The 27,618-nt window shown below is 40.5% G+C and overlaps 1 protein-coding gene across 2 annotated transcripts in view; it reads left to right on the top strand.

Annotated features, from left to right (window-relative positions):
- The window catches only part of hm13 (histocompatibility (minor) 13), a 69,771-nt gene that overhangs the window by 18,831 nt on the left and 23,322 nt on the right, over window positions 1-27,618 (top strand). For both annotated transcript variants that reach the window (XM_051660450.1, XM_051660449.1), the window contains exons 8-11: window positions 7,962-8,045; window positions 8,247-8,283; window positions 8,362-8,464; window positions 8,577-8,662. In XM_051660450.1, coding sequence (XP_051516410.1) covers window positions 7,962-8,045; window positions 8,247-8,283; window positions 8,362-8,464; window positions 8,577-8,662 — 310 coding nt within the window. The remainder of the gene's footprint in view (window positions 1-7,961; window positions 8,046-8,246; window positions 8,284-8,361; window positions 8,465-8,576; window positions 8,663-27,618) is intronic.

Below are 27,618 nucleotides of genomic sequence, written 5' to 3' on the forward strand. Positions count from 1 at the left end.
GCCTTATGTTAAAATGCTTTAAATTATTATTTTTTCACATCAATCTACACTCTTTACCCCATAATGTCAAAGATTTTTCATAAATTTGCAAATGTATTAAAAAGAAAAAACTGATATCACACTGACATATGTATTTAGAGCCTTTGCTATGACACTTGAAATTTAGCTCCATTGCATCCCATTTCTCTGGATCATCTTTGAGATGATTCTGCACTTTGATTGGAGTCCACCTGTAGCAAATTCAATTGATTGGACATGGTTTGGAAAGGCACACACTGGTCTATATAAGGTCTCACAGCTGAAAATGCATATCAGAGCAAAAACCAAGCCATGAGGTCAAAGGAACTGCCTGCAGAGCTCAGAGACAGGATTGAATCAAGGCGCAGATCTGGGGAAGGCTACAAAAAATCTTGGCTGTATTGAAGGTTCCCAAGAGCACCGTGGCCTCCATAATTCTTAAATGGAAGAAGTTTGGAACAACCAGGACTCTTCCTAGAACTGGCCACCTAGCCAAACTGAGCAATCGGGGGAGAAGGGCCTTGGTAAGAGAGGTGACCAAGAACCCGATGGTCACTCTGGTTGAGCTCCAGAGATCATGTGTGGAGATTGGAGAAACTTGCAGAAGGACAACCATCACTGCAACACTCAACCGATCTGGGCTTTATGGCAGAGTGGCCAGATGGAAGCCTCTCCTCAGTGCAAGACACATAAAAAAAGCACCTAAAAGACTCTGACTATGAGGAACAAGACTCTCTGGTATGATGAAACAAAGATTAAACAGTTTGGCCTCAGTTCCAAGCATCGTGTCTGGAGGAAACCAAGCACCACTTATCACCTGTGCTATACCATCCCAGCGGTGAAGCATGGTGGTGAAAGCATCATGCTGTAAGCATCATGCTGTGTGGATGTTTTTCAGCGGCAGGGACTGGGGAACTGGTCAGGGCTGAAGGAAAGCTGAATGCAGCAAAATACAGAGATTTCCTTAATGAAAACCTGGTCCAGAGCGCTCAGGACTTCAGACTAAGCTGAAGGTTCACCTTCCAACAGGACATTGACCCTAAGCACACAGCCAAGACAATTCACAAGTGGCTTAGGGACAACTCTGAATGTCCTTGAGTGGCCCAGCCAGAGCCCGGACTTGAACTGATCGAACATCTCTGAAGAGACCTGAAAATGGCTGTCCACTGATGGTTCCCATCCAACCTGACAGATATGTACACCGATCAGCCACAACAATAAAACCACCTACCTAATACGGTGTAGGTCCCCCTCGTGCTGCCAAAACAGTGCAAACCCGCATCTCAGAATAGCATTCTGAGATGCAATTCTTCCCACCACAATTGTACAGAGCGATTATCTGAGTTACCGTAGACTTTGTCAGTTCAAACCAGTCTGGCCATTTTCTGTTGACCTCACTCATCAACAAGGCATTTCCATACACACAACTGCCATTGTTTTTTGCTTTTGGCACCATTTGGAATAAATTCTAGAGACTTTTGTTCATGAAAATCCCAGGAGATTAGCACTTACAGAAATACTCCAACCAGCCCGTCTGGCACCAACAGTCATCCATTTGATTATCTAAATAGCCAATCGTGTTGCAGCAGTGTAGTGCATAAAATCATGCAGATACAGGTCAGGAGCTTCAGTTAATGTTCACGTCAACCATCAGAATGAGGAAAAAATGTGATCTCCATGATTTGGACCGTGGCATGATTGTTGGTGCCAGATTGTCTGGTTTGAGTATTTCTGTAACTGCTGATCTCCTGGGATTTTCACACAACAGTCTCTAGAATTTACTCCGAATGGTGCCAAAAACAAAAAACATCCAGTGAGCGGCAGTTCTGCAGATGGAAACGCCTTGTTGATGAGAGAGGTCAACAGAGAATGGCGAGACTGGTTTGAACTAGGGCTGGGCAATATATAGAATATTAATGATATAATCAAGATAACGTTGATGTAGAATTTACCAATATTGTGAAAAGTGTGACAATTTTAATGTGCTTTGGCCATTAAGTTGCATTAAGAGCGCATCAGTAGACTAATTTCACGATCCTTCAGGGCTGCACAATTAATCAAAATAACATAAAAATGGCATGTTGGTCATATGTGATTATTATTCCACAAAAAGCTGTGATTTAAAGACAGATAAACATGGTCTGCGTGTGATTCAGAACAAACTAGTGACACGCTGAACTGTGTGCACGCGCGTGGTGGCGCTCTCTGATCAGTTCATGTGCATTGTGAATTCAAATGTAATGCAGTTTCAAGCATTTGCGCAATTCCAAACATTAGTAACAGTTACAAGTTATTATACAAATCTACAAACGCAGCATCGTATAGCAGATAAGGAGATGATTACAGCATTTCAGGAATTGCAGAACATTGTAAACTGTCAAATAAACATGGCCCTTTCTGTGTTGAAATAAAAGCTCCTTGTGAAGTTGAAATAAATATGACAGCACTTTGTGTAGAAATAAAAGCCCCAGGTGGAGGTAAAGTAAACAGGACAGAAATATATTACTTTTGTATAACGTAAATTTAATAATCAGAATAACAATGATAATTCAGCGTTGTATCATAATAATAAACCTGACATGTCCCACAGTTATAATTTAGTATTATGCAATGTTCAGCTGGGGTTTCAAAAATAAGTCTATGAAGTAGCTTTGTACTCCTTGTTAATTCAAAAAAAATTATTGGTAAAAATATTTGAAGGCTATTTAAAATAATTAATATTTAAAATAATGCTTTTTATTAAGCGACTATGTATCATTTTAAATTAAATATAAATATAAAGTGCATATACATGAAAATGATTGAATTTCATTCTCCCTTGTTTATTTAATGAAAAACTAATTATCTAAGTAGATTTTTATTTAATGACTTTAATAAATCTATTTGGTTACAAAATAGTTTGGATGAAATTATGGTTCCTCTGATTAAAAACAACAACTTTTGACCCATTTTAGAGCAAATACATAATTATCGAGATATATCGAATATCAATAGGCTGAAAAATATTGAGATATAATTTAAGACATATCGCTCAGCCCTAGTTCGAACTGACAAAGTCTAACTCGGATAACCGCTCTGTACAATTGTGGTGAGAAGAATTGTATCTCAATGTTATTCTGAGATGCGGGTTGGCACTGTTTTGGCGGCACGAGGGGGACCTACACAATATTAGGAAGGTGGTTTTAATGTTGTGGCTGATCAGTGTATTAGTTTTCATATATATGATTTCACGCAATATAGAATGCAAGATTGTACATTTTATTTTCATTTTTCACTTTTGATCCTTTAATCATATTTTAGCTTGTGTACAAATTTCACATTCTATCAATTTATATGATGTCATGAAATTGCAATTTTAATAATGATACAAGCTGTTGTCACTGTTTGAAATTTCATACAAAATTTTCACAAGGTTGGAAACTAATGAAAATAGAATAATTATATTATTAAAAAATGATTTAAGTGCTACTGTATCAAAACTACTATGCAAAAAAAAAAAAAAAAAAAAAAACATTGATGCATTCCAAACCCTTGCATAGATGCAGCACAAGCCTATTTGTTCAATTTTTAAAGTATTTCCTACTGAAACAGGAAATCAGAACATGGGGGCGGGACACGTCGAACGACTCATCCCATTTTTTTTTAAATGGCCAATAGGCTTTTATAGCCACACACACACACACACACCCCTTTCTACCACGCTGCACATGCAAGAGCCGCTTACTGGGGAAACTTGAGAAGCGATCTCAATACCGGACAGCTTTTCTAAAGTTATGAGAACCGAATGATTGTCTAACTGTCAACATTACTACATAACCAGTCCAGAAATGTGCACAGCACATCACGGTCATAGCTAACGATGAGGAAGGAGCCATTGTGCCAATACAGATGAATGAGAAACAAGTGAGTTAAAAAAACAATATACCCATGTTTTAATCCCAATACTCAAAACATAATGAATAAAGAACACTTACTCGAACTGTACATCCTAAGAAAGCTCCAGCTGCACAAAAAAAAAACAAAAAAAAAGCCACTTGTCCTCGCAACACAAAAGCAAATTCTTTTTGAAAGTTATTGGTTTTGATTAAAGATTAAGAGGGCAAACCATTTAAAAAAAAAAAAAAAAAAAAAGTGCACAAATCATTTATAATAAAAACCCCAACATCCAATAAGAAAATAAGAATTGTCAATTTTGAATTCAGCCTGCTGGTAGAGGTCTACGCAAATTTTTCAGTCCCTCTCCCATAAGATTCCAAGTAGGTATAGCTGCAGGCCGGAGACCTCCAACAGAGGGCGGAGTTATGTCAAAAAGGGGCATGGTTTTCTTCAAAATGGGGTTGCGATAAATCCAAAATGTGGCGTCACTTCCACTCACGGTTAAGGTTAGGGAAAGGGTTTGGTATGGGGCTCCCTATATCTTCAATGGCGGTTTGGAGCAACCACCCCTTTTTGGAGCAATGCCTGCAGCTATATCCTTCTCTAAGATTCTGTCCAGTATAATAGGCTTTTTTACAATTCCAACCTGAAAAAGAAAAAACAGGTTTTGTTAACACTCAAATATCTGATTGACCTTTTGGTTGGCTTCAAATTTTTGTTTTTAACCTTTTAACATCCATAGCACTAAGGTACTTTCCGCTGCACTGAGCACAAGGAAGCATTTGTATAAATTAGCTTCCAACCCTGCGTCTGTGAATCGTTTATTGTTGCTCTTGCACAATAGACGAATAACACAAATAACATTTCTGTACCTTAAATACATAAAATACATTTGAGGAACTATTTTATTTTTTAGATATTTATGTTTTGTCCCGTTCCCGCCCCCACATCATCCCACCTGCACTCAGCAATCAAAACTTGTCCCGTGCCACACTCTGTTGCGCCAGGTCCGGTCATGCAGATTCCTCTGTTGTCCCGCAGCAGTGCAGTCCTTTTTTATAAAGCACCATCCCAGCCAATTTTAGCTCGTAGTACCATTCGCAACTATGGCTGGATACAGTGTTTTGCGAGACCTGTGCCTTGAATCTCTTTTATATACATCTTTTTACAGTGCTGTAATAGTTTTTTTGTTTATTGTTTGTCATTGCACTTTACTCTGTTTTTGCCATGAAAATAACCTTTGGTGCTTACATGAAATTACTTTCCATCCGTCCCTCCATGATTTTACACGTTGTGTTCACTGGGGAGAAAAAAAATAGCAGTACCCTTAATTACCCTACAAAGGCCATACTTCATAACTAACATTAAAACTGACAAAAAATTGCTCATTATTTTGATGTGGATTTTGTATTTACTGCATTTTCACACAATGTTTTCTCTGAATTTCAGCAAAACAAACTCATCTGTCACCAAACAGATCACAAGAGACCTGTTTCAGTCAGAACTCAGTTTTGTTTTGCTTTTGTAGGGCAGTATAATTGCTTGTTGCATTTCTGTCAAACAGAATGAATTGTCATCATTTAATATTATATAATTACTTCTTTAAGCAGTTCCCATGTGTTAAATTTACGGTTCTTAATTTTGTTATTGATCTCTCCATCTATATTTCTCTCCACTCCATCCTTGCATTCGTGGTAAATTTTTCTTTGCTTTAACGCTATAATTGTAATTATTCTGAAAGTGTATTGCTTTATTTTATTTCTTAGTAATGAAGTACCAAGAATAAGGTTGTCAGGGCCCACTTCAATCTTATGATTATATACAATGTTTATCCGTTAATTTATTTCAGTATATTTTAATAAGTGTCAAATATAGATATATCGGGCCTTATGAGCTTAACAATTGCACCATATTACGCCATTTAAAGACATAAATTAGTAGTCTGAGTACCCTAGCATTGCTGGCAGAAGTTGAGCCTGCAGTGTATGATTAGAAATAATGTTTCTTTTTGTCTTTCTGATCACCAACTGACTGTTAATAACACAAAGGATTTTAAAAGAGATGAAATGAAAATGGGGTGCCTGTGTCTTGCCTTTGGATACAAAGTACACGGAACGAAGCAAAAGGAAACTTTTTGATGGGTATGACTTGCTTGTACAAATATTTATTGTACAAGATCTCCAATTCAAATCTACAAGTTCTCGAGTTTTGCAACACTTTTACCGTCCAACAGGTGCGTTTCTGGTCTGTAGCATGCTTTAAAATGGAGAATGCTGTGAAAACAGTCTGGGGAAAAGTTCCATCAAAGTAAAAAATGACATTACATGTCAATGCCGCGGTAGCTCAGTGGTAAAAGACGCTGGCTACCACCCCTGGAGTTCGCTAGTTCGAATCCCAGGGTGTGCTGAGTGACTCCAGCCAGGTCTCCTAAGCAACCGAATTGACCCGGTTGCTAAGGAGGGTAGAGGCACATGGGGTAACCTCCTCGTGGTCGCTATAATGTGGTTCGTTCTCGGTGGGGCGCGTGGTGAGTTGAGCGTGGATGGCGCAGTGGATGGCGTGAAGTCACACGCTATGACTCCGTGGCAACGTGCTCAACAAGCCACGTGATAAGATGTGCGGGTTGACGGTCTCAGAAGTGGAAGCAACTGAGATTCTTCCTCCGCCACCCGGAGTGAGGCGAATCACTACACGACCACGAGGACTTAGAGCACATTAGGAATTGGGCATTCCAAATTGGGAGAAAAAAAAAAATGTCAGTGCCATTTCACGGCTGAACTAAAGTGATGGAGACAGCGCGATCATGACAGATCCGGACCCACTGCAGCCAAATAAGGTCAATTTCCTTCAGTGCGTGCACTAATAAGACACAACACACTGTAAAAGACGAGACTGAATCCAGCGGCTAATAAAATAAATATTTTAGTCGCATAACGCAAAATTTGGTCCCATATGCGTGTGATTTAGTCGCTACGTAGAAGGCTGCATATGTTTGTCTACTAGGGGTGTAATGGTACACAGAAGTCACGGTTCAGTACGTACCTCGGTTTTGGGGTCATGGTTTGATACGAGGTCAGTACAACAGGAAAAAGCAACAAATCCCAAATGCTAGGTTTCTTTTCATTTATTTTGAACAGACTGTAGTGCAAATTACAGTTTGTTACACCTAGCGGCATTTAGTCCCCCCTGAGGTAGTTGGTACAGTACAGCCTCCTTTAGTGTATTAAGCACTAAGCAATAAACAGAATGCACTCTTGCGTAGGCCATATTTTTTTGTAGGGTTGATAAAAAAAAACAAAAGGTATTTGGTCACAATCAGCTACAAAACTGAAAAGCATCTCTTAATAAAAAAAATAAAACTTGTGCATTAGGAGAAGCCATTCTTGTTTTGGGTTGGTGCATAGATGGCCTCTTCTGCTCTTTTTCCTGTTGTGGTGGCATTACCGTGCGCCCCCTTCTGGATCGGAGTGTGGATCGCCTGTGACTGACTCAGATGTTATTCTTCGTCTGACTGCATGCACCGAACCGTGACGTCAGTACCGTGACGGTTTGGGATGAATATGTGTACCGTTACACCCCTATTGTCTACCTTAATGACTGTAAAATATTTTCAGTATGAACTGTCAATTCTCTTTATATAGTTGTATACACAGTCACTAATAAAAGTATTTTTAAAGTTCTCTTGGTTTATTACATGACAATTTTGATAGGAATTTGAAATCAGAACCGCTATTTTAAATGCAAAGCATATTAAAATGATATGATTATGTACTCTGCAATCCTTAAGGGTACTTTTCATTGAACAGAGTTCCCATGGTCAGAGAAAACCTGGAAATAGCGATTTTTCCAGAAAATTAATGGAAAGTTCGATTAGTAAATATACAGTACATTTTTCTAGTTACGCTTAGCTCTAAAACATTTTATCATTAAAATTTGCTCTGTCAGTTCAATCGCTATAAAATTGTTTACAAATCCCCATCCAGTAATCATAAACAACTGGAAAAGCCCTGGTAATTTGTTTGTCAAAGTTCATCTTTCACTTTCTTTCACTCTTATTTCCATTCTAGTGGTTTTCCCACAAGATTTATTGGAGAGAGGTTTGGATGCCAGTAATTTTGCCATGCTGGGACTGGGAGACATTGTCATTCCAGGTAGTTTTGCAAAGATCATGTTTTAACTTTCTAGGAAACATTGATCTGTTTGGTTTTGACAGCAGCCTTGAGGCCAAGCGTAAGAAAAATACAAAGCCTGTAATGATATAGTCTGTTCTGCCCAGTCATTTAGCTGTAAACAGCATCTTCATGATTCAAAGGAAATACTCAATCATGAATCCACTCTTTCTGTTCTGCCAGGAATCTTCATCGCTCTGCTCCTGCGCTTTGATGTCAGGTAAAGATCTTTAGTCTGTTTGGTCTGACCTCTAATTGTTTTGTGGCATATTCTGATTATTTGTTTTGGCCCCCCCAGTTTAAAGAAGAACACAAGAACGTACTTCTACACCAGTTTCCTAGCGTACATCTTCGGTCTGGGTCTTACCATATTCGTCATGCACACCTTCAAACATGCTCAGGTGAGAAAACATGAAAATTAAGTGTACTTTGCTACAAAGCCTTGATTTCTACAAAGAAATGAACACGCATGAAAAGAAAGCTAGCATTAAATGGTTGTGTTTTGCTGCCCAGCCTGCTTTGCTCTATCTGGTCCCTGCGTGTGTTGGGTTTCCAGTGCTGGTGGCACTTTTTAAAGGAGAACTGACCGAGATGTTCAGGTAAAGCTCTTCCTGTCTCTCACATTTCAGTGTTCAAGTCACTTAGGTAAGGCTCAGTGTGTTTAGGATACCTTAAGCTTAAGAAATAGCCTGATAATGTTAATAAATATGTCTCTCTTTACACATTCATTCACATACATGTCCATCTTTTTGTGCTCACTTTCTTGAGCCCAGGTGCTGTCATCAGGCATTATAAAGACTGTTTTTCCTACATGACTATACAGCAGCAGTGCAACACTGTTACTGTATCTACAGTGCAACCAGTGTAGTCCAGTTCCCTAACAAATGACCAATGACAGGGCTCCAGTCTGCAATTAAGTGGTCGCATTTTGTAACTTGCATGGCAAAGTTGGCCAACTCTTTGATTATGTGCTGCATTTTTTTTTTGTTGCATTTGAGACACATCAAACAGTAAAGGCTCCAAAGCAGAACCAAACTGCACTAGCCGCTTCCTGGATCAATAAGCCTAGTGCGAACTGCACGACTCAAGCTTGTCTGCTTGATTTGAGTCGGTGACTGGTCTGCGTTGGGAGGTCTCAGATCGCACGACCAATGGCCTTTAGTGTGCGCACTTCTGAGACTTGCCCAGACTAATCGCAGATGCTACAATGGTGCTCATATCTGCTTGAAATCTGGCTGTTGAGTCGTCAGGTGCATGCACTGTCCCGTGAGCAAGAGACCAGCAATGAAATGCAGAGAGAGATAGAGCAAGAGGAGAGCAATACGTTGAGAAGTAGGAGACAAAGAATAATAATAAAAAAAAACACGTCTCCCTACCCGTTCTCTCTATTTTAAGCTGATTTTTTGCAAATCAGCAAAATAAACTGGTGCAAGCCCTTTTATGTTGTTTGTGTACACAAAGACTCTTCTGTTGTTATGTGTGTGAGTTTTTGAATGAATTTCAGGCTTGTATCTTTAAGATGCGTTTTGGGCGATGTGTTTGTTCCATTATCGGTTACAAGAGGCTCTAAATAAGGGATAATCCACAGCTAGGTGTGCATTAAACCATTTTAATGCCTCCACAAAGTGCGTTCAAATCATTTAATGCACACCTAGCCATGGATTATCCAGCTTATACCAGGGTCACTTGTCAGAATTGATTAGATACAGCTGTCATTGATTTTTTTTACAGTGCAAATTATGGCTGGAAGGATAACCATAACAGTTAATTTCATCTACAGGTTGTTAGATCTAGAGTTTTGCCCATTCTAAATCAGACACAGAGACAATGATGTGCAGTAATGTCACAGTTTTCTGTAGACCAAATGCTCTTTAAAAACTGGGAATTTAAATACTCAATCCAGAAATAATAATAATAATAGCCACTTAATGTAGAAGGGTTGACACTCCTCAGAATTTGAAATATTTAATTCCTATTCTTTGATATTTTCACATTGAGGAAAAACCTGCATTGCTGATGTGACAGTAAAAGAAGCATATACGGATCATGATGAGATGATGATCATCCAAAATGCTCTAATTCTGCAGACTTTGACTTCTGAGATGGTATCCATTAAGGCTGCACAATTGATTGAATTAAGAATTAAATTGGGCTGGGCGATATGGGGAAAAGAAAAAAAAAATCTCGATTTTTATCAAACTTGTGGATGATTCAAGATTAGATTCTTTCAAATTTTAAATGTACTCCAACATGATTCAAATTGCATGTTCTTTATTAGAATGCAAGGCGACCTGGTTAGAGAAATTCAAGTTCTTTTCATTATAGGAAACAAAGGTGTGCAAGTAAAATGTACAAATGCACCACAGGGGGAGGTTGTCAATAGTGTAAATGTAAAATAAATTCAAATCTGATACATCCATATGTTCAAAAATAAATAAGAAAACTGCTAAATACTTCTTAGCCAGTGTAGGTATTCATTTGATCTAAACCAAGACTATCTATAAAGTTATCTAGAAATCAATATCTATAAATTATCAAGTTTATCTGGAAAGTAGTCATTGTACAGGTGCTGGTCATATAATTAGAATATCATCAAAAAGTTGATTTATTTCACTAATTCCATTCAAAAAGTGAAACTTGTATATTATATTCATTCATTACACACAGACTGATATATTTCAAATGTTTATTTCTTTTAATTTTGATTATAACTGACAACTAAGGAAAATCCCAAATTCAGTATCTCAGAAAATTAGAATATTGTGAAAAGGTTCAATATTGAAGACACCTGGTGCCACACTCTAATCAGCTAATTAACTCAAAACACCTGCAAAGGCCTTTAAATGGTCTCTCAGTCTAGTTCTGTACGCTACACAATCATGGGGAAGACTGCTGACTTGACAGTTGTCCAAAAGACGACCATTGACACGTTGCACAAGGAGGGCAAGACACAAAAGGTCATTGCAAAAGAGGCTGGCTGTTCACAGAGCTCTGTGTCCAAGCACATTAATAGAGAGGCGAAGGGAAGGAAAAGATGTGGTAGAAAAAAGTGTACAAGCAATAGGGATAACCTCACCCTGGAGAGGATTGTGAAACAAAACCCATTCAAAAATGTGGGGGAGATTCACAAAGAGTGGACTGCAGCTGGAGTCAGTGCTTCAAGAACCACTACGCACAGACGTATGCAAGACATGGGTTTCAGCTGTTGCATTCCTTGTGTCAAGCCGCTCTTGAACAACAGACAGCGTCAGAAGCGTCTCGCCTGGGCTGAAGACAAAAAGGACTGGATTGCTGCTGAGTGGTCCAAAGTTATGTTCTCTGATGAAAGTAAATTTTGCATTTCCTTTGGAAATCAGGGTCCCAGAGTCTGGAGGAAGAGAGGAGAGGCACACAATCCACGTTGCTTGAGGTCCAGTGTAAAGTTTCCACAGTCAGTGATGGTTTGGGGTGTTTTCTGAGGTCCAAGGTCAACGCAGCCATATACCAGGAAGTTTTAGAGCACTTCTAGCTTCCTGCTGCTGACCAACTTTATGGAGATGCAGATTTCATTTTCCAACAGGACTTGGCACCTGCACACAGTGCCAAAGCAACCAGTATCTGGTTTAAGGACCATGGTATCCCTGTTCTTAATTGGCCAGCAAACTCGCCTGACCTTAACCCCATAGAAAATCTATGGGGTATTGTGAAGAGGAAGATGCGATATGCCAGACCCAACAATGCAGAAGAGCTGAAGGCCACTATCAGAGCAACCTGGGCTCTCGTAACACCTGAGCAGTGCCACAGACTGATCGACTCCATGCCACGCCGCATTGCTGCAGTAATTCAGGCAAAAGGAGCCCCAACTAAGTATTGAGTGCTGTACGTGCTCATACTTTTCATGTTCATACTTTTCAATTGGCCAAGATTTCTAAAAATCCTTTCTTTGTATTGGTCTTAAGTAATATTCTAATTTTCTGAGATACTGAATTTGGTTCTGATTTTCCTTAGTTGTCAGTTATAATCATCAAAATTAAAAGAAATAAACATTTGAAATATATCAGTCTGTGTGTAATGAATGAATATAATATACAAGTTTCACTTTTTGAATGGAATTAGTGAAATAAATCAACTTTTTGATGATATTCTAATTATATGACCAGCACCTGTATATCAAACAATTTGTGTGTATAATCATAAACCCCAGCCGATAGAGATGCGCCCTCTAGCGGTTATCGCTGAGCAGCGTTGCAATATTAAATAATTTATCATTACAGTTCAACTCGCAAAGTTTGTCAGAATGATCGCCTCCCAGATGTTAGCTATAGATGCAGTACACTTGGTAAAAGGAGCGGTGGATGTTTGATTCTCCCATATATAGCCTATCCGATAAGAAGTGCCCATAACTTGGAAGCGTCACGTAACTAAAGCTTTTTTATGGGTGAAAAGAAAGGAGACCGTTCATAAACATGCGCACACCGAGGCCAGTTATGGTCTTAACATAAGGCTATGTATACATGCATGTTGGACCAAGTTGAGCTACAATCACACAGTGTGCAATCGTAATGGGATTGAACACTGTCTTTTATATCAGTCTCTGTGTTGATAACCTGTTACGTTCATTTGGAGTGCACACACACATGCAGCTGATCAGATCGGGAGTGGCATTAAACTTGGAGTAGTTCAAGATGGCGCTGAGTATGGCTGTTGCGTTGCGAGCTCCGATTCAATATTGCAGTTTTTTTGTTTTGCCTACAATTCTTATGTTTTTTTGTCTTGGATGTTGTCTGCCTTATTGTCTATGATAGACAAACACTTTTGGACGTTGGTTCTGCAATAGCACACCAAAAACCAGACTTTAAATACCTCAATGCCGACCCGCTCTTTTCAAACGTGCCAGCGGAGCCCTTTGTCTGGGCAGCCCGGCCGCGGAAACGCAGCTGGAAAAGGGGAAGGAGAGCCGGCGTTCTCATCAGACCAAGACGTCATGCAAATCGACCCCTGCTATCCAGTATTCTACTGGCAAATGTTCAGTCTCTGGACAACAAGCTCTGCGAGCTGAGAGTGCGGATCTTTTTCCAACGAGAGATGAGGGACTGCTGCATTATCTGCCTCACAGAAACTTGAATGTCTGCAAAGATTCCAGACTCAGCCATCGAACCCGTGGGGTTCTCTGTGCACTGAGCGGACCGAGTGAAAGTCCACTCAGGTAAAAGCAGAGGTGGTGGTGTATGTTTTATGATCAACAAATCCTGGTGTGATCAGAGGAACGTACATTCTATCAAGTCTTTCTGCTCTCCTGATCTGGAATTTCTCATGCTTCTGTGTCAACCATTCTGGCTACAGAGGGAATTCACAGCGGTCATTATCACAGCTGTGTACATCCCGCCACAAGCCAACAGACCGGGCACTCAAGTAACTGTATGGGAGTATAAGTGAGCAGGAAACCGTGCACCCTGAGGCCACATTCATTGTGACTGGGGACTTTAACAAAGCCAACTTCAAGTCAATAGCACCGAAATACTACCAACACATCAGTTTCAACACACGAGAGGACCGGGTTTTGGACCATTGCTACTCTCCCTTCCGGGATGGCTGCAAATCCCAGCACCCGCCCTCAGAACGATCCAGTGCTGGTCGGACCAATCAGATTCTATGCTACAAGACTGTTTTGATCACGTAGACTGGGAGATGTTCGGTCCGCCTCTGATGATATCGAGGTCTATGCTGATACCGTAACGTGTTTCATCAGGAAGTGCATAGATGTAGTACTGACCAAAACTATACGGATCTACCCTAACCAAAAAACGTGGATTAATAGCGATGTTCGTGCGGCACTTAATGCGCGGACCTCCGCTTTTAATCCCGGGAAAGTGGAGGAGCATAAACAAGCCAGTTATGCCCTCTGCAAAACCATCAGAGCAGCCAAACGCCAGTACAGGGACAAGATTGAAGGCAGTTCAATACCACCAACTCTAGAAGCATGTGGCATGGAATTAATATCATCACGGAATTCACAGAGAATAAAAACTCTGCCGTGAACACCGCTGCCTCTCTCCTGGATGAGCTTAATCATTTTTAATGCTCATTTCGAGGGAAATAACACCGCCCTCGCAGAAAGAGCTCTCGCGGCTGAAGCTACAGAGGTTAGTTCACTCTCCGTCTCTGTAGCGGATGTAACCCGATCCTTCCAATGGGTGAATATCCATAAAGCCGTGGGTCCAGACGGCATTCTGGGCCGTGTCATCGGAGCATGCGTGAACTGGTTGGTGTTTTGTTTTTTTACGGATATTTTCAACCTTTCCCTCTCCTTGTTTGTGGTCCCCACATGCTTTAAAACATCCACCATTGTGCTTGTACCGAAGAAATCCAAAATCACTTGCTTAAATGTAGAGCCTGACCGATATGGGATTTGAGACCGATACTGATTTTAGAGAGGGAAAATTCACTGATTACCGATATGGTGGCCGATTATAGTAAATGTTTGAGCTGGAATGAAAACAGACCTTTTCTATGTGGATTTTGCACCGATTTTGCACCGATATGACTATGCAAAGGTACTCAGAAGGCTGCTTTCTATTTCAAGAATATTTGACATTATTATACATTGTCAACAAATTCTAGAAATGAACACTGAGAAAATAAAGAATAAATAAAAATACAATAAATAGCTAAATAAACATCAGTACTGTTTAGTATCAGTCAAATGCTGACTTTATTAATACTGCTGAGTCAAGATAACAGCGACAGCGGTGTTGCACTGTATTCTGCGATACAAGTTCAGGGGAAACTTTCAACGGTGGAAAACCAGACTTCTAAATATTACATTTTATTAATGCAACGACTGGAATTGTTCGGTTGAAGGTAGTACCAAACTGTGAATCCTGAACAAAACAGTTTGGTGAATACATGTTTACACATTAGCTTCCACTCAGCTGACAACAATGAAAGTTGCTACGTGATTAGCTAGTTAGCTATAAGCTCGTTGTCACGGAGCATAAAAGACAGACGTTGTTTATTTTACTTTCCAGCATTGTGTCTCACCAACTAGGTAACAGCGTAGCATGAAATCAACACTCGGCAGACACAGTCCACTACCGCACTGTTGTCTGCTGAGCTGCAAAAAGATGCTCTGATGTTTACCTTTCAATCTGCTACATTACTGACTGCACTGACAAACTATAGCTGGCTAACAGCAAACAGACATGAGTGACATGGTTGTCAGGGACAGGGTTAACGTTATATTAGTTATATTGAAAAGGGAAAATGATGGGGTCATTGTTTATTAACTTTCCAATATGTATTTCACAATCTAGTTAGCAATTTGTAACCCTGTCTGCAGAGCCACCGTCAGCTCAGCTCTGTAAACAATGGAGTCGGAGCGCGCTCTGCTGGACAAACTACGTAATGACACCAATTCTAAAGCATTGTTTTCTGCATTATATGTTCTGAAAAAAGAATAAATCGGTCGGCACTACTTAAATGACTGGCGTCCTGTTGCTCTCACCCCCCATCATCAGCAAACGCTTTGAGAGAATAATCGGATTACATCTGCTCTGTGCTGCCTGCCTCACTGGACTGCAGTTTGCTTACCGCAACAACCGCTCCACTGTTGATGCCATTGCATCTACACTACACACTGCTTTCTCCCACCTGGAGAAAAGGAACACATATGTGAGAATGCTGTTTGTAGACTACAGCTCAGCATTCAACACCATAGTGCCCTCCAAGCTTGATGTGAAACTTCGGGCTCTGGGCTTAAATAGCTCACTGTGCAGCTGGATCCTGGACTTCCTGTCAAGCAGACGCCAGGTGGTTAGAATGGGCAGCAACATCTAATCAGCGGGTCAAGATTGAGTGGCAAGACAAAGCAGATGTAATCTCTGATTAGTCTCTCAAAACATTTGCTGATGATGGGGGTCAGAGCAACAGGACGCCAGTCATTTAAACAAGTTATTTTTGATTGTTTTCGAACAGGCACAATGGTGGATGTTTTAAAGCATGTGGGGACTACAGACAAAGAGAGGGAAAGGTTGAAAATGTCCGTAAAAACACCAGCCAACTGGTTCGCGCACGCTCTGATGACGCGGCCCGGAATGCCGTCTGGGCCCGCGGCTTTGCGGATATTCACCCGTCGGAAGGATCGGGTTACATCCGCTACAGAGACGGAGAGTGAACTAACCTCTGTAGCTTCAGCCGCGAGAGCTCTCTCCGCGAGGGCGGTGTTATTTCCCTCAAAACGAGCATAAAAAGTATTTAGCTCATCCGGTAGAGAGGCAGCGGTGTTCATGGCGGAGTTTTTATTCCCTTTAAAGTCCGTGATGATATTAATTCCCTGCCACATGCTTCTAGAGTTGGTGATGTTAAACTGTCCTTCAATCTTGTTCCTGTACTGGCGTTTTGCTGTTTTGATAGTTTTTCGGAGGGCATAACTGGCTTGTTTATGCTCCTCCGCGTTCCCGGAATTAAAAGCGGAGGACCGCACATTAAGTGCCGCGCGAACATCGCTATTGATCCACGGCTTCTGATTCAGATAGATTCGTACAGTTCTGGTTGGAATCACTTCCTCTACGCACGTTCTGATGAAACACATTACGCTATCAGCGTAAAGCTCGATGTCGTCATCAGAGGCGGACCGGAACATCTCCCAGTCCGTGTGATCAAAACAGTCTTGTAGCATAGAGTCTGATTGGTCCGATCAGCACTGGATCGTTCTGAGGGTGGGTGCTTCCTGTTTCAGTTTCTGCCTGTAAGCGGGCAGAAGCAGAATGGAAGAGTGGTCCGATTTGCCAAATGGTGGGCGGGGGAGGGATTTGTAGCCATCCCGGAACGGAGAGTAGCAATGATCCAAAACCCGGTCCCCTCGTGTGTTGAAACTAATGTGCTGGTGATATTTTGGTGCGACTGATTTTAAACTGGCTTTATTAAAGTCCCCGGTCACAATGAACGCGGCCTCAGGGTGCGTGGTTTCCTGCTCACTTATAATCCCATACAGTTCCTTGAGTGCCCGGTCTGTGTCGGCTTGTGGGGGAATGTACACAGCAGTGATAATGACCGCTGTGAATTCCCTCGGTAGCCAGAATGGTCGACACAGAAGCATAAGAAATTCCAGATCAGGAGAACAGAAAGACTTGATGGAATGTACGTTCCTCTGATCACACCAGGATTTGTTGATCATAAAACATACACCACCTCCTCTAGTTTTACCTGAGAGGTCTTTCGCTCTGTCCGCTCGGTGCATGGAGAACCCCGCGGGTTCGATGGCTGAGTCTGGAATCTCCGCAGACATCCAAGTTTCTGTTAGGCAGATAATGCAGCAGTCCCTCGTCTCTCGTTGGAAAGAGATCCGTGCTTTCAGCTCGCAGAGCTTGTTATCCAGAGACTGAACATTTGCCAGTAGAATAGTGGGTAGCGGGGGTCGATTTGCGCGGCGTCTTACTCTGATGAGAACGCCGGCTCTGTTTCCCCTTTTCCTCCTGCGTTTCCGCGGCCGTGCTGCCCAGACAAAGGGCTCTGCTTGCGTGTTTGTAAACAGCGGGTCGGCATTGAGGAATGTGAAGTCCGGTTTTCGGTGTGAGATCGCTGAACCAATGTCCAAAAGTGTTTGTCTGTCGTAGACAATAAGGCAGACAACATCCAAGACAAAAAACATAAGAATTGTAAACAAAACAAACAAAACATTGCTATGTTGTGTCAGAGCTCGCAACGCAGCAGCCATACTCGGCGCCATCTTGATGATACGACAGCAGTAGGTCTGATCACTGACAATGATGAAACAGCCTACAGAGAGGAGGTGTACACTCTGACACGCGGAGCACAACCTCTCCCTCAACATCAGTAAGACCAAGGAGCTTGTGGTGGGCTTCAGGAGAAAAGACAGAGAACACAGCCCCATCACCATCAATGGAGCACTGGTAGAGAGAGTCAGCAGCTTCAAGTTCCTCGGTGTCCACATCAATGAGGAACTAACATTGTCCGTCCACACCGAGGCCGTTGTGAAGAAGGCTCATTAGCGCCGCCTCTTTCTGAGACTGCTAAGGAAGTTTGGAATGAACCACCACATCGTCACACGGTTCTACACTAGCACTGTAGAGAGCATCCTGACTGGCTGCATCACCACCTGGTACAGCAACAGCACCGCCCTACACTGCAAAGCCCTGCAAAGGGTGGTGCGAACTGCCAGACACATCATCGGAGGTGAGCTTCCCTCCCGCCAGGACATATATACCAGGCGGTGTGTGAAAAAAGCTCGGAGGATCAACAGAGACTCCAGCCACCCGAGCCATGGGCTGCTCTCACTGCTATCATCAGGCAGTCGGTATCGCAGCATCAGGACACCCACCAGCCGACTTCATGACAGCTTCTTCCCCACAAGCAATCAGACTTTTGAACACTTGATCTCTCACGATCAATATACATCAGCACTGCACTTTATTAATCTTATTAATCTCACACTGGACTGTCATAAATTATATTCTTTCTTAACAACACACTGGCAACTGACTATCTGAATGTCAGATATATAGAAAATATAATAATCATAAATAATTAAAACTAAACTTCTATCTCCACAGCCCTTCCCCGAGAGTCCCCCAAAAACACTAAATAACTGCCCCATTTAATAGGTCCAGGTTACCATCTCTCCCCCTCTGTGTGAAACAGCTGACTGTCAAACCATACTTTCCTCAACCATTTGGATGAGTAATCCCAGCTCTGAGACTTTATTCACTTCCGGATGTTGTTTGAACAGAGGCATAAAACTTTAAAAATCGTAAAAAAAAAAAAAAAAGAAATTGTCTTTTGGGGGGTTGGTTTGTGAAGTTTTGTAATGTTTCATTACAGCGCATTACACAGTGCATAATAACAGTTTAAATTAATGCACAGATAAAAAAAAGTATAATTCAATGTAGGGATGCCACGGTGAGTTTTTGACTGTCAGATTACCGTCTGAGGGAAAAAAACGTGGTTAAATGGTTTTACAATTATTTGCACATTTGCAACAGCACTAATGCAATAAATGCCTATCTTATAACAATTGTCTAACCGTCTAAGTGGACATATTTCTTGGGGTTATGTGGATGCTAAGGGAAGCCCTATAATAAGAAAACTGCTAAATACACACACTCAAAAAACAAAAAAACAAAAAAAAAACTAGGTAATAAGAGATGCTCCAATCTAGGGCACAACACCGCTTATGCGCATCCCAAGCTCAGTGATGTGCTTAAGTGTAAACAGAGTGCTTCAAAAGTGCGTAAATGTAAGATTATTGTGGGTGCGCGACATGTAGTTCACGGCATTAAACAGTTTTTTTTCTGCATCAGTTTATTTAAGCAATCCGTTGTTCTGTCAGACACCCCAACATAAAGAATCGGCAGCAGACTCTAAATACTGTCCACAACATCTTACAAATAAACCTTTGGACTATGAATAATAACATTGATTACAGCAGACAATTTAAAGTCAACTTTAGTCATGATCAGACATTAAACAATGCGGTGAATTTGTACAGAAGCAATGCTTTAAAGAATGAGAATGATTTAAGACGCAGCTTTTCAAATTTACTTGTTGATAGTAACTACCGGCAATGCACCGCAGTCAGTACATTTAAACGTTACAAAAAGTGCCATCTTTAATTCATCACTTTAAAATCAACACAGCTAAAAATGGCCCATTTAAGTCACTTTTTTGATGGAGACGAATCTGGTAGATCAAATTCCTTATGTTTTGGAATTTGTGTGTCTAAGCTTCAGTTTCACGTGAATTGAATGTTCATTAAAGCACCACGCGACCACCGTCCGTAACCATAGCAACAGCTCCAGTACCCACACATGCAAAAGAGTTTTCCCATTTAGGCTTACAAAAACTCTTTTATATATTTATACATTATAATATTTTTGCCATGTGTAAATAAAGCATTTCACTGTTTTTAACTATGGATTGTAAATTTTTACGGTTAAATTAACCATGATATTTTTAATTGCGGTTAATAGTAAAACCGTATAATCGAGTCATCCCTAATTCATTGCATACTCTTAAATATTTATACACTATCATATCAAACATTCAGAAAAAGCATTAGGTTCATGATTCATAAAACATTTACCCTTTTCAGAAAATTAACATTTTATTATTTCATGCTTTCCTTACCATGAAAAACAACTGATCATTTCTATGGATGCCTTTAACATCTTCACTGACTCCACATATGGTTCATGTGATGCATTTCATGTTTTCTAAATTAATATGAAAGTTTTGTGTGGGTAACATACCTACAGGCCGAAATTGCATGTTGTCAGCCACTGACTGTCTTGGGTGTTTTATTCCTGCAGGGGGCGCTAGACGCTTAAACCGAATCCTCCATGCATCCGCATTTAAATCTAAGAACACTTTATATCCATTTGGAGACATTTTACACTGGATAGTTATTTTTAATAAAAACTGATAATTGCAAGGGTTCATACCTATGAATGACAATCTGACTCAGCATTATCGATAAAAGCTTTTTTTTTTTTTCAATTAACAATTTTTTGATTTGTAGATATATAACAAAGAAAAACACAACATATATACATTGAATCAAAATGTAACATTTTAAGCCCCACTAGTCCCCAATCACCAACCCCACCCTGACCCCCAACGAATACCCCTGTGGTCACATATAAGAATACACTCACTCTCTCTCACACACACACACAAAAAGAAAATATAATAATCATACATAATTAAAACTAAACTTCTATCTCCACAGCGCCTCCCCGAGAGTCCCCCAAAACACTAAATAACTGCCCCATTTCCTATCAAACAAATCCCATAACCCCAACCTTCTATTTGACACCTCCTCAAAAGCTGCAACCCTCCCCATCTCTGCACACCACTCCGGAAATGAGGGTGCTCCATCCGACTTCCATCCCCTTAAAATAATCTGCCTGCCAATCACAACACTGGTCAGAACCCAATTTTTTGTGTTCATCCCCCATATGGATGACCGCCCCATCTCCCAAAATACAGAGTCTGGGGCAAAATGAAATGTGAGTGCCCAATACATCACATATAAAACTCTGAATCTTCAACCAAAATTCTTGGATCTTAACACACCACCAAAAAACATGGGTTGTGTCTCCATCTTCTGATTGGCATAGCCAGCAGGTTGTTGTGTCTTTAAGACTAAGCCTATACAATCTAGAGGGGGTCCAGTAGAATCTATGTAAAATCTTGAATTGCATAAGGCACACCCTTGCATCTCTAGATACAGACTTGACATTTTTTTAGAATCCTAGCCCACACTCCTTCCTCCAATACCAAGTTTAAATCTTTCTCCCATAATCTCTTGATGGAAGTTGAAGCTCTGTCCCCCAGATTCTGAATTAGCAGTGAGTAATTCACTGATGCCTCATGACCTTTTCCAAAAGCAGTAATCACCTCTCCCATAGTATCTGCTGTTTAGGGGGGTGTGTGCTACTCCCAAAAATAGTACAGAGCAGGTGGCGCAGCTGTAAATACCTATAGAACTGAGATCTGGGAATCCCAAAATGTTGAACCAAATTTTCAAAGGATCTCATCACTCCACTCTCATATAATTTAATTTAATTTTAATTAATAATTTAATTTAATTTAACTTTATTTATCACACATTATACATTTGCACATATACAGTGAAATTCTTTTTTTTTCACATATCCCAGCTAAGCTGGGGTCATATAGGTCACCGAGTGTAGTAACCCCCCTCACAATCCAATCTGGCCAGCAGAAAGGGGATTTATTAATACATAATTTGGGGTTCAGCCGTATGCTCGAGGCAACATTTAAATAAATGTCCAAATTAAGCACTCTGGACACTTTTGTCCATACCGAGTGCAAATGCAAGATAACGGGGTGTAACTTCTCAGATTAGTTTGATAGGCTTTGCAATGGCGAAATAGGGGAAAGAACTTCATGTTCAATACAAAACCAGGGAAGGGCTCTCTCAGGTGGAAGCGACCAGTGCGACCATTCCAAATGAAGTACGTCGCTATGCTATCAAATTGCTTGAAATAAGAGAGGGGGACATCTACATGGAGAGACTGTAGCAGGTTGTTAAATTTTGGAATACAATTCATTTTAATAACATTAACCTTCCCAATCGTAGATAAATGTAATAAAGCCCACCTGCCCACATCGCTCAAAACTTTTTATTAAGGGGTCAAAATGAACTCCAACTAAATCAGACAAATTTGCTGGGAATAAAATGCCCAAATACTTAATGCCCTGTTTTGGCCACTGGAAGGCACCCGGCTGAAAAGCCGTTACTAGGCAGTACGCTGTCAGAGCCAAAGCTTTGGATTTAGACCAATTGACTCTGTATCCTGAGAACTTGGAAAAGGAATTAATAATTATGTGGAGGCAAGGCATAGATCTAATGGGGTCGGAGATTAATAATAAGATATCATCAGCGTAATGCAAAAGCTTATGCACCATACCTCCCGCCACCACCCCTGGAAAATCATTTTCCCTTCTTATCGCGGCTGCTAATGGTTCCAGGGCAAGACAGAACAATAATGGGGAAAGAGGGCAACCCTGCCGGGTGCGCCTATCCAGAGTAAAATAATCTGAAATTAATTAATTTGTACCCCTGCTGTCTATAAATTAATCCATCCAGTAAAAGTATTCCCGATCCCATATATTTCCAAAATTTTAAAAATATAATCCCATTCTACCATATCAAACGCCTTTTCGGCGTCAAGTGAGATGGCAGTGACCGGAGTCTGATCATTCGCCACTGACCACGTGATATTGATGAAATGCCTAATGTTATCAGAAGAGCTTTGGGCCCGAATAAACCCCACCTAATCTATGTGTAAGAGATGTCATAACTTGATCGATTTGCCAGAATTTTTGACAATATTTTTACATCTAGCTGGATCAGTGAAATTGGACGGTAACTCTTACACTCGCTTGAATCTTTGTCCTTTTTAAGAATCGGACTGATCTGGGCATGTCATGGTTGGCAGAAGCTTTCCATTCTTGAATGATTCCGTATAAGTTCTGTAGCATAAGATCTAAAAAAAATTCAGTGGCAAAGCCATCTGGCCCCGGAGCCTTGCCTATAGGCAAGGCCTTAATTACCTCGCCAAGCTCCTCCAAGGTTATCTCAGAATCAAGCATACATTTTTTTATTGCTCATTCGTCAGTTTAGGGAGTTCTAATGGTTCCACTAAGTTTCTAATATCTTCATCAGTAGATGAAGATGTGGTACTATAGAGATCAAGATAGAATTCTTTAAAAGCATTATTAATATCAATGGGCAAGGTAAATATTTTACCACCAGTAGATTTCACTGAGGGAATGGTAGAAAAAGACTCTCTCTGCTTTATATCTAGCTAAAAACTTCCCTGCTTTGTCCCCCGACTCAAAATATGACCATCTTGCCCTGAATAGCCAAAACTCCACCTTCGTGACAAAATAGTATTATATCTGTATTTCAGTCGGGTCAGTTCTCTGAGGCCATCAGACGATATTCGGTGCTTCAGCTCTGCCTTGGCAGTTTTAATATTCCCTTGCAACTCCACGAGTTCTCGTGCTTTGGATTTTTTAGTGAATGAGGCATACTGTATGATCCGACCCCTAAGAAGCGCCTTAAGTGCCTCCCAAGCCTCGCCCACAGAGGACACCGAGGACCAGTTGGTCTTCATATAGACATTGATTTCAACCTTTAACATTTGTTGGAATTCAAGATTTTGTAAAAGGGATACATTAAAGCGGCAACTTTGATTTATTTTTCTCCGTATGTGGCAACATCTCTAAACTCACCAGGGCGTGATCTGAGACTAAGGTGTTTCCAATTGAGCAATCAACAACAGATGAAATGAGGGACTTGGATATCCAAAACAAATCTATTCTAGAATAAATCTTGTGGACTGATTAAAAAAAAAATGTATAGTCCCTACCAGATGGGTTCAAAAGTCTCCAAATATCTGTAAGACCATGATTTTTACACATACAGTGAAGCGTCAGTTTTGCTCTAGGGGGCTTACAGACATTTGCTTCACTATGAACAAGGACCAAGTCCATTAATAGATTAAAGTCTCCTCCCAATATTAAATCATGAGGGGCACCAGTGGCTTGCAACATCCTTTCAATATCTATAAAAAAGCCCTGATCATCAGCGTTAGGTGCGTAATTATTAGCCAAAATCAACCTTTGCCCCTGAATTTCTGCTAAACAATAATGACTCTTCCCAATTTATCTTTAATCTGTTTGAGACATTTGAATTGTAGATGCTTACTTTCAGTGTAATGACTCCCCTGCTCTTACTTGAGCCAGCACTAAAGAAAACATGTCCACTCCATATCTTCCCAAATTTTTCAGCTTCCTGCTGGGAAATATGCTGTAGGGCTTTACTGGTTGTTTAGATCAGTGTTACTATCAGAAATAATAATTATTTCTTTAGTTATGAATTAATATTTAAATTAATTAATTGAATCTAACTCATTAAAACCTCATATGGGGCTCCAGTAAATGTAGTGTGCTACGTTTAGGAGCAAGTTTGGTTATTAGCAATAATTAATAATTATCAAAGATAATTAAGAGGAGACAAATCACCCCCTTCACAGCATTGGGGGGGACATGTGCCCCCCCCCCCCAATTCCACGCCAGTGGTTTTCAGTAGCTTCAGAGCAGTTACAGAACCGCTCGATACACGACTTATTTGGTGCCCTGAGTCATGAATCTTCATGGATTTGTGGACCCCCAGGGGGCATTGATGGGGGTGCTAGGGGGTCCATGGAAAATTTCAGAGAAGATAAAATACTCAAATGTTAAAAAAGAAAAACGTAATTTACCAAATTTAACATTTATTGCGTTTCTCTAAAGATATATACATTTAACATCACCCAATTATTGTGTAAAAAAGATACGCTGTCAACTAGAGGTTGACCGATAGTGTAGCCAATGCGAGTCTTTTTTATTTATTTGGATTTTTCCCCTTTTTCTCCCAATTTGGAATGCCCAATTCCCAATGTGCTTTTAAATCCTCGTGGTCGCATAGTGATTCGCCTCAGTCCGTCAACCCACGCATCTTATCACGTGGCTTGTTGATCGTGTTGCCATGGAGACATAGCGCATGTGGAGGCTTCACGCCATCCACCGCGGCAACCACGGTCAACTCACCATGCGCCCCACCGAGAACGAACCAAATTATAGCTACCACGAGGTGGTTACCCCATGTGAATCTAACCTCCCTAGCAACCGGGCCAATTTGGTTGCTTAGGAGACCTGGCTGGAGTCACTCAGTACGCCCTGGGATTCGGATAGCAAACACCAGGGGTGATAGCCAGTGTTTTTACCACTGAGCTACCCAGGCCCACTGCGAGTCTTTTATTAATAAAATATTACCGATTTAGAGCGCACAGATAAAACACTGTTAAGAACTTTGACTCATGTCTGGCAAGGACAGCGTGTGTCACAGTTCTGGGAGCACCATGTGTGTGTGTTCATCCATCCTTATAACTTTGTGCAGATCTAAAAGATATTTTTCAAAAGTGTCAATAAATTAGCTCTTCAGCAGACTCTTTGCAGGCTTTGGATTTTCTAGGCACCGTTATTTCAGGATGACCAGAGCAACATTTCAGATGCGACGATTAGTCCGCTGGTTAGTCCAGTTATATGGACTATATTCAGTCATATTACTTTTTTTTTTTTTTTTGGTGCAAATGTTGTATTCCTAATGAATTCAGCAGGAGTTTATTTGATAAATGTGTTTCCATCATAGTTTATGCGCATTTTTTCTAATCTAATAAAAAATGCATCCACCTCAAGCAGCCTTTTTTATTTATTCGCATCTTGGTGTTTCCATCCAGCAGTTTTTATGCAATATCCCAAAATGCGCATAAAAAAAACTTTGATGGAAACATAGCTAATGAAACTTTCCACTCTTAACTTTAGCTTTACATGGCAATACTTCAATAAATTTCCCCCACTCTTTTTCAAAGCTTTTGCAATCTGAAATTAATGAAAATATTAGTTAAAATATTATATGTGTGTTTGGCTACTACAGCAAAATAACCATATAAACAAAGGCATTAAAGTAAATCAGTTAAGAATGTCAAAAAATGTCTATAATATCCCACATTTATTTAAATTTTGGTTGAAAAGCTTCCTCGTCTACCCCGTACTTACACACGGCCACACACATACATATGCATACGCACACACACACGAGACTCGTTTTGCAACCAACAAATAGAGCCGCACCCCCCACGCCTTGATCAATACAACAGTTTCTATTATCCGAAATAACTTTTAATATGTGAAACTTTTTATGTTTCAATGTATTTCATCCTAATCAGCCTCATGTAGCTATAATGGAAAGCACTGCGATATCCCTCCACTTCTCTTTCACTCGCACACATACAACCTTGTTACTCCAGTGCCAAAAAGCAGCACATCCTCCGTTGCTTGTTCTAACGTGATGTTTTCGAACTAGCAATGAAGGGTTATCAAAGCTAGATACACTTGATCAATAAAACAGTTTCTATGTAAGGAATAATTGACAAAGGACCCTTGAATTATTGAAAAATAACGCACACCCGAGGTGGTAATGCCATCTCGGGTGTGCATTATTTTTCAATAATTCAACAGGCCAGAGTCAATTATTCTGCATATACCATGGTTACCATATCTTAATACATCATTCAGGGTTTTATCCAGACATTTTCTAGTTTTCGTCCCTAAAACGCTTTTGTGAGTGGAACTACTTCTGCCATGGATTCAGCGTCTTGTTCTGATACAGTTCAAGTCTTCATTGCTCGAAAACATCACTTCAGATCTAGCAATGTAGGATAGCGAGGCTTGCGCTGCTTTACTGGAGCACTTACTGGAGTAAAAAGTTTGTGCGTGTGAGAGTTTGTGTGCGAGTTTGTTTTTGAGGGATCGAAAGAGAGAAGCTCAGAAACAGAGATCACCTGTGGGATTACCTTTATTTGTTGCAGCTCTTGTCAGAAGTAACATCGCTTCAAAATCGCCAAGATGTAAGGTTAAGCACTTCTCAGCAGCAGCGATTGTCACCATATTTCCGAAGTAAACATTTTCAACCCTACTGAGATGCTGGTGACTGACATGACAGCTCTATTTCTCGATCTCGAGTGTGTGTGTGTGCAATGTGTATATGTATGTGTGTCCACGTGTGTGTGAGAGCTTAGGAGAGGGGGAGTGCGTGAGTGTTTCCCGCAGATATTTCTGAAAATATAGAAAATGTTTCATTTTCATTGGTTACTTACACTTAGGTTGAAGTCATTAAAACTCATTTTTTAACCACTCCACAGATTTCATATTGGCAAACTATAGTTTAGAACATCTACTTTGTGCATGACACGAGTAATTTTTCCAACAACTGTTTAAATTCAGATTGTTTCACTTTTAATTGACTATCACAATTCCAGTGGGTCAGAAGTTTACATACACTAAGTTAACTGTGTCTTTAAGCAGCTTGGAAAATTTCAGAAAATGATGTAAAGCCTTTAGTCAATTAGCAAATTAGCTTCTGATAGGCTAATTGGAGTCAATTGGAGGTGTACCTGTGGATGTATTTTAAGGCCTACCTTCA

This window comes from Myxocyprinus asiaticus, chromosome 28 (assembly GCF_019703515.2).
Source record: "Myxocyprinus asiaticus isolate MX2 ecotype Aquarium Trade chromosome 28, UBuf_Myxa_2, whole genome shotgun sequence".
Taxonomy (NCBI): domain Eukaryota; kingdom Metazoa; phylum Chordata; class Actinopteri; order Cypriniformes; family Catostomidae; genus Myxocyprinus; species Myxocyprinus asiaticus.